Consider the following 14,959-nt stretch of genomic DNA (forward strand, 5'->3'; position numbering starts at 1 on the left):
GGATTCCAACCTTTTGTTTACCGCGCCCCCCAGCTCTCCTAGAAAGAAATGTTGCGCTTTCCTTATTTTTTTTAACAATTTAATTTCACAATTAAATATGCAATATTAAGTAAAAATGTAGGTCGTTAATTTTTTATTAAGTGCCAAATCTTTTGATTTATTTTTGAAAATGAAAATGGTATTTTGACAACTATCGGGTTTAAGTTTTAAATTTATTATTATAGGAACAGTTAATTTGAAAAAAAGGATAATTTATACCCATATTAATTTGATATAATTGGTTTTTAATATATTTGAGTATTTAAAAATAACTTGTAAGTATGATCTTCAATCGACATGTTACCAATTGATTTTGAATTTTTAATATTTTCAAATAAAAAAAGTTCTACTATATTATGCTACTAGATAAAAAAAACTTATAAATTCACTTATATATTTATTGAGATTTTAAAATAAATTATTTTTAAAATCATATTAAGAGAAAGGCTTATTAGATGGAAAATTCAATATAACATATTGAAGGTTGTTAATTTTTTAACAAAGTAAGAGGAAACTAGTAAGTAGAAATGTGAAAAGTAGAAATATTCCATACAAGTCTAAACAAAAAAATAATTCTTAATTGATGAAAGTTAAATTGGCGATATTATTAATTTTTTTTTTTTTTTTTTTTTTTGTATTTATTTTTCATAGCAAGCTATACAAAGTACATTCAGCTACAATATTATTAATTATTAACTTATTAATTAGTTTATCGTTATTAATTACATTTTGCTCTTATTGAAAATCATATCTTGGATACCAATTAGAAAGCTTATCACAATATTAATCAAATGTGAAGTAATAATATATAATTAACTCTAATTATTTGTGATTAAATCTCTGCAATAAAAACTAATTGATTGATTCACAAAGTTATTCGTTCATTGAAAAACAAATTAATACAGTGTTTTAGTTAATTTTTTGCAGTAATTCATTATATTTATAAGAAGTAAACTCAATTCAATGGAATTAAATAATATAAATATAATTATTAAAATTGTCATTAATTTGTTGCATTGGAAGTAATGTAATCTATAATAACAAAATGCCAGTTGATGATTTTAATTGTTTTTGGTTGACAATAATACAGCAATTTATTTATTTTTTGTTGCCTATCATTATACTTTTAAGTAGTAAATATATATACACGCAATTAAATAATATAATTATAATTATAGAAATTATTAATAATTCGTTGTACTGGAAATTATCTGAAATAAGCTAATGACACTCGATAATTTTGGTTTCTTTAGATATACAAAAATTAAAAACAGTTTTATGTGTTTTTGTCAATAGCAGAATATTCCTTAATTAATGTTGATAAATTGAAACCCATGCTGCTACGACATTTTATTGCTTTTATCAGGAATAATTAATTAGTTTTAATCGCTAATAAAATTATATCTAAATGGGCCCAAAAATGACAACAAGATCAAAGTTATCTCTTTCCTTGTTCGTGACATATTAATACAAAATGGTACAATTTACAATTGCATTAAAATTTGATATCATAAAATTGGATCTTTTATTTTTTAATCTATATACTTTTCGTAACTACTAACCTTGGAGAATCGCGGAAAATTTTTAGACAAATCTCGTGACGCAAACACAAGCTTATAATTTGTAAATCACATTTTTGAAAACATTTTCATAACTTTTTTTTATTCCACCGAATTAAATTTAATTGATTAGTTGATAGCGATAATAATTGATTTGTGATAATAGAAAAAAATTAGAGCCGGCGGCACGTGTAGGCCTCATCAGAACTCTCTTGACAGTCATAATCCGACGCAGGACAAATGAGAATGTTTGATTAGAAAAAATGTTTGTAAATAAGAGAGATAAAATTGAATTATTTTTTTTATCGTTAAAGTAGTATGCAATACAATTAGAGTACTTATTTTTTGAGTGATATGTAAACTGACTCTACAAATATTTACTTAACATCTTTTTTATATGTGTGTATATATTCTATGTGCTCTAATATATGTAGAGCAGAATTTTTATAGAATATGACTAATAATTTGTTATCATTGTCATATATAGAAATATCTCTATTCCTACACTTTATGAATAAAAATCTCATTTTGCGTTGAACAAAAATGCCGATCTTATCTATCATTTATTACATAAATGTTGCTTACACAGAAACTTGATTAGAAACAGCATTACGCATTCTTATTTTCTATATTTCCTTAATTTTACTACTTAATTTCAATCGACCCCTGACCCGGGCGCCCTTTGGCCGGCGTGTAAGTAATAGCCAGTTCGTGAGGTAGCGAAAAAACACGTCCTCACATAGCGAACTTGCATCAAGTATTTATAATATTAGAAAACGTGTTACGGTCCTAAGGAATAGAAGGAGCAAAGGAAAACTAGTGTTTTATTATTGATACTTGTTCCGAAATAAAGAGCATCTGAAATTCGAATTTGTATGAATATTTCGGTATTAGTAATATCTTCGTGACCCGAATGCATCGACCGATCGTTTTATATGCATGAATGGTTGTACACCCACTAAATTTATGACGAATACGATGTTATATATATTTATGGATCAAAAAACTTACTTTTATGATGTATCATTAGGTTTAAAAAGTACTTGACGTCGTTGACTATTTTGGGACCCAACATGAATATGAATATTAGATGTTTGTAACTTATGTTCGATATATTTTTAGTTATTATGTTTGAAATTTTTATCCAATTTATTCTTTAAACAAATTTAACCCTTTCCACTCGTACATTTCAAAAGTAATACGTATTATGTCGCTGGAGCGACGGCATCCGAGTGGAAAGGGTCAAAAGTTAAATTGGGCATTTTAATTTTTTATACGGTCAATTCAAGGTAACGCTTTGCGATAATAATGTCCGAAATTATAAATTAGTTTATTACACCAAAAAGTGTTTCATTATCAAATTCACTATCAATGGTCAGATAATTTTATAATTTTGAAGCCTATTGTTGTTGTTAAAATTTTACTTGTTGTCTTTTGATGTGAGATGTAATATTTATTGTAAATGAAAAAAATCATGGGGTGAATTCTATACGAGGAGATTCGTATTTAGTAGTATGAAATTCATTAATATTCTAACTATTAGTAAAAATTATACTGACAATAAGAGATATTTATATTATTATGCTAGCCCACTGACATTTTTGCATTGATATATTGGCTGTTTTCAATGATGTATATATTTATTAAATTCAATATCAAAGAAATGAATAGCCACCTTAATTTAAATATATCAACAAGATTCAAAATCTTTATCAGGTAATTGAAAGAGAAGTTACTAAATCTATATTTGTTAATATTTTATGTATATAATAAAATTATTTGATAATTGGCCAATTTCTAACACACATTATCAGTTACTTTATAATATTCATAGTATGAATAGTGATGTGCCAAGTCGAATCAAGTGATTCGAATCATTCGAATCAAGCCTTTAACGACTTGATTCGAATCAGATTTTACTTGATTCGAATCAACTCGTATCAAGCCGCGAAATATTTACTGTGATAAAATATGTATTAACACAAATTTTTCATAAATATAAAATTTTTCATAAATATAAATATAAAAAAAATGTTTTAATTTAATTCAATATTATAATAATATAAAAATAAATATCATAAATATAAAAAATAAATAATGAATTAAATCATGCGAGCCACCCGACTTTAATATACTTGAATGTATCGGCCGACTCCAATCGTCTTTATATGACTTTAACCGCATTCATAGACTAACTATATCATTCGACTTCATACGGCTCAAACCGAATCAAGCGGCGATATGAGTTGTTCCGACTTCATATGAGCCAACTCGAATCAAGCGGCGATATGAGTTGTTTCGACTTCATGACACAAACCGAATCAAGCAGCGATATGAGTTGTTCCGACTTATGAGCCAAACCGAATCAAGCGGCGTTATGAGTTATTCCGAATTCTGATTCGAATCATCCCGACTTCAAGCCGTTCGAGCGATATGAGTTCAAGCGATATGAGTTAACCGTATGGGCGATACAATGCGTCGTCGTTCTTGCGTGTTTATTTATTTTACGGAGAGCTGAGAGCGATATTGTTCGTGAAATATCAATACCCAATTTTGATAATAATTAAGTGTTTTAGATCTTATGTTATCAGAATAAACCACTCGAAATTATGAAACGAGTTTCGGGAACCTTTCAATATAATTCTCTTTTGAAACAATTACTAAACACCAGAAAGTCAGTAAATAATATGTTAACTTCTAATTATGTAAGTAATAGCAAATTCACATTAATTAAATTAACTTTCAGCTCTCAGTTTAGATGCGATCCTTTACTGATTACATAGTAAAATAAACAATCGACCCATGATTCCAAATATTATTTTATATACTTTAGTGATGCACAATTGTTTGGTAATCTATTATGGTAAATTAATTTGAAGATATGTTTCAGCCGTCTTCAAAATTATATCATTTTTAATAATTTTCAAAATATACTTTTTGATAGTAATTTATGATTACAATTTCTACTTTGTCGGTTATATTGGTTAAACTGACAATTTTGATTATAAATTTGGATCACTTTTACTAAATTAATACATCCATGATTTTTTTGTCCATATATATACTTGATTCGAGTTGATTCGAATCATGATTCGAATCAGGTTTTTTTCTGATTCGAATCATTCGAATCGGGAATTTTTCGAGTCGGCACATCACTAAATTCATACACATTAATGACTGAAAGAAGTTCAAAATGTTATATATAATAACAGCATGTTAAAATGAGTAATTTTGACGTTTTTATATCTTTGCTTTATAAACATTTTTGGCGTTCTTTAAAATACTAGATTTGCGAATTATTATCTATTTCAATTTATTTATTTAATAGAATTTAAAAAAAAAATATACTGGACTACCTAACGCTAGAAAAGAGTTTTCCGCAGGAATGATAATGCTCTATGAGCCAATAAGCCGCCCAAGTGTTTGTCATACATATATTTTTAATTGTTGCGATCATTATCATATAAAAATGTATTCAAAAATTATGATTCTAAAACATATTTAAAAATTAGGATTTTCAAGAATTTCTAGTTAGTCTAAAACTTCAAGCTCTCAGAATGATAAGTTTTAAAGCAAATGACGACTCGTACACACAGATCGAGCCGATCAAATAAAATAAAATAACCATGGATAATAATGGAAAAATTAAAGTTTATTTGCAAGAATTAAGTCCACGGCATAATTCAATTAATTGAATAAATTAAAATTTGTAACCAGTTAACTGTGATTGACGAATATACTCATCATGGACAAGTGGAAGAATTTTGTGTATGAATGAATATATTCGTCATGCGTCTAAAACTGTGTTGCTAGTTAAATGTATTTTTTTTTGGAAAATTAAATATATTCTGAAACATTATGCTGTTTAGAATATTTTAAGGATTGTATAAAATTGGCGGCATTTTACCCCAATGAAAGTTGCATAAACTTACCAAAATGTATAAATAATATACTTAATTTATTAGAATCAAGACATAGCTATTTAACATTTTCTACTGTTTATTTTAAAAAGAAAAGTTGCTTTTTGCAAAAATCTATTCCTATTTTCTTACGTTTACATGTACAATATTTAATTGAATTTTAAAGATAGTCTAATACGTATTCCGTATCACACATACGTAAATTAGATTCTATGTGTAAAACCCTTGTTCACACAGCAAACTCATAGCATTTTGACAGTTATTACTACCAATTTATATGAAGAAAGGACCATAACATAGCGTTGCCATAACAACCTTATGTAAGGTTGTCAACCTTATGTATTTTATAAGAGAATTGTTTCCTTAACTTTGTATAACTGAAAAATTTCAATAATATAGAAGTTAAGAATTAAATACACATAGTTGACTGAGAAGCCAAGAATATTTAATTTAATTAAAAATTTATTACATAAATAGTCTGTTATATGCGTCCGATTCCTATGCATCCTGCCATGCACCGACTGCCGCGTCGTTCTCGATCATCGTCGGCCAGGCGCTCGACAAAGTAGCGGCGTAGCGGCGTAGCGGCTCATTTATCGACCCGCGATCCCCGCGCCGTTCAGGGTTATTATATCGCGGTATTGTTTGTTGGGCGAAATGACTGCGTGATTAATATGTCACATATTTTACATAGAGAACGTTCATACACAACGCGGAGCGGCTTAAAACACCAAAATTATACACGCATACGTTCCATTCCGAAACACATATCTGCAATAGATACAGCCGGCTTTTATTAATATCATACAATTTCTGGGCTCGAAATGATTATAATAAATCTGACAACGGCACTCGACAGCTCCGAATGGGATCTAACGTAATACAACTCTGTAATTCTTAATAGTAATTTACTTTATATAATACTGAAACACGAATTTACGGTTTGTTTTTATATTTTTGGTATTGTCAATTCCTGTAGGGTTAGTTATAGTAATTGCAAAATAATCGAAAAGGAATCTTTTTGCCTATCTTCACGTTTCAAAGGTTTCTGAACATTTTGGCATACCTTAGAAAAATATAGATGTGTGTGTGGATATAAATTTTCGTCGACGATTTCGTGAACAAGGATCAACCGATTTGAATCATTCTAAAAATATTAGATTCGTATTGATGGGGAGACGTGCTGATTAGTTTTTCGCAAAGGCAGGTCTGAACGCTTAGGTGATATGGGGCAAAATGTGCCAAAAATGGTAATTTAGATTTTGAGATTACGGAGTGTCGATTTGAATGATACAAAAAGCATTTCATTTGTATTGACGAAATGAAGAACTGATTAAATTTTTAGGGAGTCTGGTCCAGCAGTTTCGGAGATCTAATAGAAAAAGTAAAAAAGTCAAATTTTGTAAAAATAGTAAATTTTCTACGAATATTTCAAAATTCGCATGAATCTATTTTTTCTGTTTTCAATAAAATTTAAAAATTTAATACCAAATACAGAATGTTTCAATAACTTGCCTTATGGCACGATGCCATGTACTACTAGTTTGATATTATGACTATGAATATAATACTATAATAGCGTATATGTGAACGATTTCTTTAAGCTTATTTTACTTTTATCTTTTTATAGAAACTTTAAAGCTGAGAATGGATCTAATACAAAATCTTTGTAATTCTGTTAATAAAAACATACTTTGCGGTTTTAAATATTGGAAAACAAATAACATTTTGTCTTTATAATTTTTGTTTTATTTATAAAGTGTGAGCTATAGAGGTAATATTGTAACAACAGACTTAAAAAAGATTTTGTTGGTTTATTTTACTATAAACATTTTGTACAGATAATTTATTACCGTATTTATCTCAATAAATAAGAGATAATTAATTAATAATTAAATATATTTGAATATACTCCATATAATTAATATATCTACTTTAATGATAGATACAAGATAGAATAATTATACACATTGTATTAATTAGACTTATTATTAGATCTTTTTGTCTGACTATGATGCTTATCATTATAAATAATACCAACTAAATAGTGCGTTTTTCTCTAGCTTCTTTTCTCCATGGAAACCGCCGTTCAGTTAAACTAATACTCCATGGGGGGAGGATATAGAATTCTATTCATTAAAAGTCAATTTTACAATGTCTTTTAGAACCCAATGATTCGCCTTTGAATTGGCAACTATATAGTTTAGAAGAAAACAAGTAAAAATATACTTGGATTAAAGAACAATAATCCTCATAAAATAATCTGAAAATTCTAAACATATCATTTCCATGTATCATTTCTATTCTGCCCCTGTTCGCCTCGTATTAATATTCGCCAGTTTGAGTACAATATGCGGTTCGGTATTTATAGAGAGTACGGGGTATGTTTTAATGCGCCTTTGCCCACGTATTAGTGCACCCATACACGATATTTCTATGTATTACTTATAATTATATCATCGTGTGCGTTTTCCTCGTCTGTGTGAGTGAGTATTTGTTTTAAACCTGCGTGAATGAATGATGATTTAGCGCGCCAATTAAAACGTTTTCGCATTGTGTTCGGAGAGCGTTTTGTATCCGTCGCGTTTATAGTGTTTGGCGGCTGTGTATTTCATAAATTTGCTGAATATGGTCACAGATTCACATGTTAGTAGGTAATATTTGGTTACATGTTGTAATTTTATATGATTTTTTTCAGTTTGTCAGGAAAAATGCATTGCTGTTGAAAGTTAAGACGTATTAATTGAATGTGTTAAGATCATCGTCTAAATGGGTTATTTGAAAGACCGCTTGAGAATATAAAATATATTTCGGTACAATTTCTTTCATAAAAATGTATACCGAATGTTTGATTGTATTATATTTTCGCAACAAACAAAACAACATATTTTCATATATTAAATTAATATTTCAATTTATACACTAAAATTAAAACAAGTAGTCAATGACGATTAAAAAACATTAATATAGACATTAAATCGTCATTTTAAATAGACCGTTGAAATATGTTCAAAAGATATTTGAACTAAATTGAACTTTCGAATTTTCTCAAGGACTTTAAAAAGTTCACACGTAAAATATTTTTTTATTTCCTTCAATAATATTGAAGATACAGTTTGATCCTATAAGCTATTTTTTAAAATAAACGAAACAAAATATTTGTGTTTAAATAAGAAAAAAATAGCAGTTCAAAAAGTGGTTTTTAATTAAAAATCTGAATAATAAATTATTGATTTAACTAGACCCATGAAATTATTACTAAAGCAAACGTTTACATAAAAAATACTAACTAATAAATAAACTAAAACTGACTAAATATAAAAAATAATAATATATATATAACAAAATATAAAATATATATGCAATAGGGTAAGTTATAGTAATTGCAAAAAATCGAAAATGAAAGATTTGGATATCTTCAAGTTTCAAGGTCTTCTGAACATTTTAGCATACTTGAGCACAAATGGATGTATGTGTGTATATGTATTATGTGTAGTATGCTTGGATGCAAATTTGAGTGATTCAAAATGCATTCGATTCCTATTAATGGGGAGACATTCAGATTAGTTTTTGGCAAATCTAGGTCCAGCCGTATAGGAGTTTTTTTTTAATTTCAATATTTATTACAACTGTTAAATAATTTAACATCTAGTAATAATTATAAACAATAACATAAATTGAAATAAAAAAAAGAGTACAAAGGATAGAGTTTACATTAAAATGATATCCGTAGTATGATGATTTAATATAAAATAAAAGCAAATAATAAAATTAATAATTAAAATAAATACAATTTCTGAATAATAAAATAATACTAGAAAAACAATAAAGTGGAATTGAAACAATAAGTGACAGTTTTGGAGATACGGAGCAAAAATGAGCAATTCAGTTTTTTTTAGAGAACGAAGCGATCGATTTCAACGAATCAAAAAACATTTTACTTGTGTTTTGTGGAAGGCAGCCCCAGCGGTTTCGGAGGTCAAGAGATAAAGTAAAAAAAACGCTATTTGCCCTTCAAAAATGATCATCACACATAATGCGCATCAAATTATCAGATATTTCAATAATAAGTACAAATTTTGTTTGAATTTCTTTGGGTTCCGTATTAAAATTTATAACTTTCAAATGTTTATATAGTTCGAAGAAATGTCTTTGATATTTTTGACAGTATGGACTAATCGACTTCAATGGGTTCCAAGTTTTTCAAAAAATATTCAAAATTTTCAAAAAAATACAAAAATTTCGAAGAATTTCAAAATTTCGAATAAATTTCAAAATTTCGAATAAATTTCAAAACTTTCAAAAAATATTGGAAGTTTAAAAAAAAATATACAAAATTTTCAACAAGTTTTAAAATTTCAAACAAATCTATTTTTTTTTTTAATTTTATACTATGGTACGGGAAGTTCTATCAATTTGTCTCAAGGCACGATGCCATGCACTACTATTTTTTTTTTAATAAAATGTTAAGTTGCTCAAATTTCCTTAATATGATATATGCCACTTTGAATTGAACTCATATTAAATCAAAATCGTGGATGGTTAAATTTACAATCGCATATGCTCCCGTTACACCTATGTCATTTCATTGTCCGCCGGCAATTATATTCTTTACCGCATAATTCCAGCGGATTAATTAATCCGGCTGCTGGTAATCCATCTGGCGCATACAATCGCTTTGGTTTGGTTTGGCATAGTAGTATGTAGGTTCGCATGGGAGATCCGAACGGGAATATATGTCGCGCGTCGTGCGATACAATGCAATGATTTCAATGGACACACGCGGACCCGCGCGTTATTAAATAATTAATGGAAAATTGTTTGTTTGTCGCGAAACAAACGAAACGTTTACATCTGTCATGGGCTACGGGGAGGATTGAGATTCTCAAAAGGTTCTGCAAATATGAAAAGATCGGAAGTCGGATTGAAAACGAATTTTAACCGTTATATCTAAAAGTGCTGTAGCCAGAAGCGCTGTAGCGACTTACGCGTCAGTGAGTTTGATTCTGTAATAAATTGGTTGATTTTTTACACAAATTTTGATAATTGGCCTATATTTTCATAGCATAAACCAACTAGAAAATGATGTTGAAAAAATTCAAAAATTGAAACATTTTTACAAAAGTTACATATTATTTTCCTTACTCCAATTTCAGAGGGTAATTAATTACGTTTAGCATTTTTTTGCATATATGTATTGCGACACTAAAACGGTTAATTACATTCAGAGGATTTAATGCCGAAATATCTATACACTGGTATAAGTGCACTTAATCGCTGTGTTTTACTAAAAAAATGAATTTTGATATTTTTAAATAATAATTTTGAAAATTCTGTAAAACGTAGCGTCAGCAAGTCACATTTTTGCAATACGTATCTTGACTAATATTAAGCTTACATTTAGTAATTTTGCCTATTATTTGCAATTACATAATACGTTTTAACTCAAAGCTCCTTAAATAGTTTATCTTTTATTTAATCTTCTATTCAATTATATCACATGCCGATTATTTTCAGAAACTTATTGCTAGCGATTTTCTAACATTCCATATAGGGCAGAGCACGGCTTAAAGACCCGCGAGTAAAAAGGTCCACATTTCAAATACTAGTGAAGATATGAAATTTTTAACAACAATATTTGAAAGTAGAGGGCAAAGATGTGTAACCACTTTGAATCAAGCTACGTCCCTTTCAAGAGATAAACAGTAATGCTTAAACACCCATAACAAGAGTATTTTCTTTCGTTTTTAGGTTTTTTGGTTGTGAGCACTGTTGTTTAATTTAAGACACCTGAATATCATTTTTAAGTGTTCGTTATTTAATGCTTTATAATATGAATGTTATTTTTGAAATATATTCTAAAGATGTTTATATAACCTGAATAAAAGCTTACAAGTTGGTGGGTTAAAAAGGACTTTTATCCTGGAAAAAGTGTAAACAATAAAAAATAATTAATAAAAAAGTCACTTAAGTTAATAAAACTATTTTACAAGACATGAATTAAATTAATAGTTAATCTAACTCTCTCTGATGAATATTTCTGACCTTGATTACAGATCAAGGTTATATACAGCATTATCTATGTAACAAATGTGTCCGTATTATTTTATTGGTAAATAAATGTGATTATTATTTCGTAAAATTTCTTTAAAATTAAAAGTAAGACATTGGACCTGTTTGTTCCCTGACTGTCCCATTTAACCCCGTCTATAGTGTATTAAAATATTTTTTTGAATATTTCAATTTGATTGAAATTTTAAATGTCTTAAATGTGAAATAAAATAAAATTTTATAGTTTAATTTTGAAAATATATTCTCTTATAGTTGTCATTTATTAAACTGCATATATTAATTTTTTTAGCAAAATAATATTAAATTCATATACTCGTATAACACTTACATTTGCTTATTTACATTTTGCTTATGCTCTTTTCATATTGTGTTCTATCTTTAGCAAAAAATTGAAGAAACAAAATTCTTGTCTACTTATTATGTAGTCTATAAATTTCATTTTTACTATGAATGTTATTAAAATGTAGAAAGATATTGCTTATTTCAAACATAGTTGCTACGATTGACAATGCCTGATTTTGAACATATATCACCGGTCTATTTTTGTTAATTTTGCGACTGATGTAATTCATAAAGGATTTGATATATTGTATGGATATATCCATATATTTGACAGAACGGACTTTAGAAAATTGCTTGTCAATCGCAGCAGCACTAAAGCCCTATAGTACGAATATAAAATATTTGAAATGTGTCTATCGCACCTTTATATCTACTGGCAATAAAAAGAAATACAAATATGAAAAAATCTTTATGAAAATAGAAGAAAAGTTTTAAAATCGTATTGGTAACATTTGACAATGGGTTAGTTGACATAGACCAGAGAAAAATCTCGCTGTGAACTTTTTGCCGTTTTCAACTTTGATCGTAATACTGAATTCGTTTGGTTAATAGAAATTTGAATGCTGTACTTTTTTTACAAATTTCACATACTCCAAAATTTTTCTATTTAGTGCTCCGTAACATTTATTTATTCAGTGATATACTGACTCTATTTATGATGATATGGCAGGATAGTTTTTGACATTCTTAATTTAGAACATTTTTGGGCATCTTTAAATTAAAAATCGTGTAATATCATATGAGCTAAAAGGAGACTTTCTGATCTTATAATTGATGTATTAGTCATTAATATTTTGTCATTAGTCATTGTTTTACTCTTTGGACTTTCTTTAATATTTAACAATATAACAGATGAATAAATGCATCAGCCAATATTTTATCGGTTTAAAAGAAAGATAGTTTTTTGCTTATTAACTTCCCGTAGGGTAAGTTATAGTAATCGCAAAAAAATCGAAAATGAAAATTTTTATATATCTTTACGTTTCAAAGGTTTCTGAAAATTTTGGCATACCTTAAAAAAATGGATGTATGTGTGTATGTGTGTGTGTGTGTGTGTGCGGATACAAATTTTTGTCGTCGATTTCGGGAACACGGATTAAGCGATTTGAATAATTCAAAAAACATTCGATTCGCATTGATAAGAAGACGTGCTGATTAGTTTTTGGCGAAGGCAGGTCTAGCCGTTCCGTAATAAATTTTGTTTACATTCCTATGGGTTACGTACCAATGTTTATCCGTTAGACGGCGGCGCGGCGCTTACGCGCTTCGATATTTCGTCTCTAATAAGTTAATGCAGTACGATTGCTTTGAAAAGAAGTTCAGAATTTCCAAAATATTTCAAAATACACTTTTCTTCAAAAAGTCTTTTTTTCAAAAAAAGTAAATTTTTGTCAAAAATTTATAGTTTCTCAAAAATCTAATTTTTCAGAGTAAATTCTTTCAAAAATGTTAATCTTTTAGAAAAATAATAATTTTTAGTACGAGAAGTTCCAGCAATTTGCCTTAAGACACGATGCCATGCGCCCCCATTAGTTTATGCTTCTCATTGACGAATTAAGCAAATAACTTTGCTTTTGAAGTACATGAGTAACACCTAAATGTACAGAAGTTAATTTGAGAATGAGAATTTATACAACATGTATCTTTTGATTACGTAAAATACATAAACAAATATTTTAAAATGTCAGTTCATAAAACCAATAATTAAAAATGATATTTTAAGCTTCTTTATAATCCAACCAATGGGATAATAAGTTATAGAATATAATATATAAGAGGCGAATACTCAGAAAAAATGGTAACTTAACATAGTGTTGTTGTTATGGCAACCAAATGTTACGGTCTTTACTTCATATAAATTGGTAGTAAAATAGTCAAAATGCTATGTATTTACTGTGTAGTTAGGCGTTAGATATAAAACCTTACCTAGAAAACACAAAAGTAAAAAAAGAATGTTATCATAACTACATCTTTTTGATTTGTCATTGATAACATATACGTAAAGTCAGCTTTTATGTGTAAAACGCTTGATCGCACAGCAAATACATAGCATGTTGACAATTCTTGCTACCAATTTATATACAGAAAGGAAGCGTCCATTCGTCACGTGATCGATTTTTTAAGGATTTTTTGACCACTCTCCCCTCCTTCGCCAAATATTACGTGTATTTTTAGTTACGAAAAAAAAATTATAAATTTGAGTTTTTTTTAAATTGTTTGGATTTTAAAAAAAATCTGGTAAAAAATAATACACGTGATATCTTTCTATACCCCTTCCTCTCCCCAGTGATATTTCGTGTTTTCTTGTCAAACCTCCTCTCCTCCTAAAAACCTCAAGTTACGGGAAATAGTCTCGTTAATGGACGCCCCCAAAGGGGCGCAACATAGCTTTACTGTAATATTTCTATTTTATCGGAGAATTGGCCTCTAAATATTTGGTTATAGTATAAGTTTATCCTTAAGTACTTTCGTTTTTTTGTTATTAAAAACATTATAATTACATAACTATTCTTTTGTTTCAGGTTTTGTGTGGCGATAGATTCTACCTGTGCGAAAACAAAATCCTGTGCGAGTACGACTACGAGGAACGCTTAGTGTTCGCGTCGATGGCGCATCACCGATATTGAAGAGACAGGCGGCGTCGGGTGCCGCCGGAGGTCTACCTGCGCAGGTGAGCTCCTGAGACCGCATACTAAGATGTATGTGCTTTAGTTAGATTATCAGGGGGATTTAAAGTGTATAGAATAGTTTGAAGATATAATATATTGGATAATATATATGTTCTGTATTTACTAATTTTCACCATACCAGGCACTATATTTTTTCCACTAAATATTAAAAATGAGTCATTGACTGTATTCACTAGAGAAGGATATAGATTTTAGTCGGTTTTTTGTTTGGAAGGATTTATTTATTCAATAACACATTACACAAAGGAAATGTGAGTAACTAGGATTTTGTAAATTTATCTTATGATAATAATACAACTCTTCATTATTAAATAATCATTTGAAACATTATTGATAA

At 28.5% G+C, this 14,959-nt stretch overlaps 1 protein-coding gene across 1 annotated transcript in view; it reads left to right on the top strand.

Moving 5' to 3' along the window:
* Positions 1 to 14,561, top strand: part of LOC113370588 (rhombotin-1-like) — a 56,982-nt gene extending 42,421 nt beyond the window's left edge. Inside the window, exon 5 of the mRNA XM_026611277.1 lies at positions 14,455 to 14,561. Coding sequence (XP_026467062.1) covers positions 14,455 to 14,527 — 73 coding nt within the window. The 3' untranslated portion in view covers positions 14,528 to 14,561. The remainder of the gene's footprint in view (positions 1 to 14,454) is intronic.
* Positions 14,562 to 14,959: the final 398 nt, after the last annotated feature.

This window comes from Ctenocephalides felis, unplaced genomic scaffold (assembly GCF_003426905.1).
Source record: "Ctenocephalides felis isolate EL2017-DRISC unplaced genomic scaffold, ASM342690v1 CF-g0.4_SCAFFOLD_01492, whole genome shotgun sequence".
In the NCBI taxonomy this organism is placed as follows: Eukaryota; Metazoa; Arthropoda; class Insecta; order Siphonaptera; family Pulicidae; genus Ctenocephalides; species Ctenocephalides felis.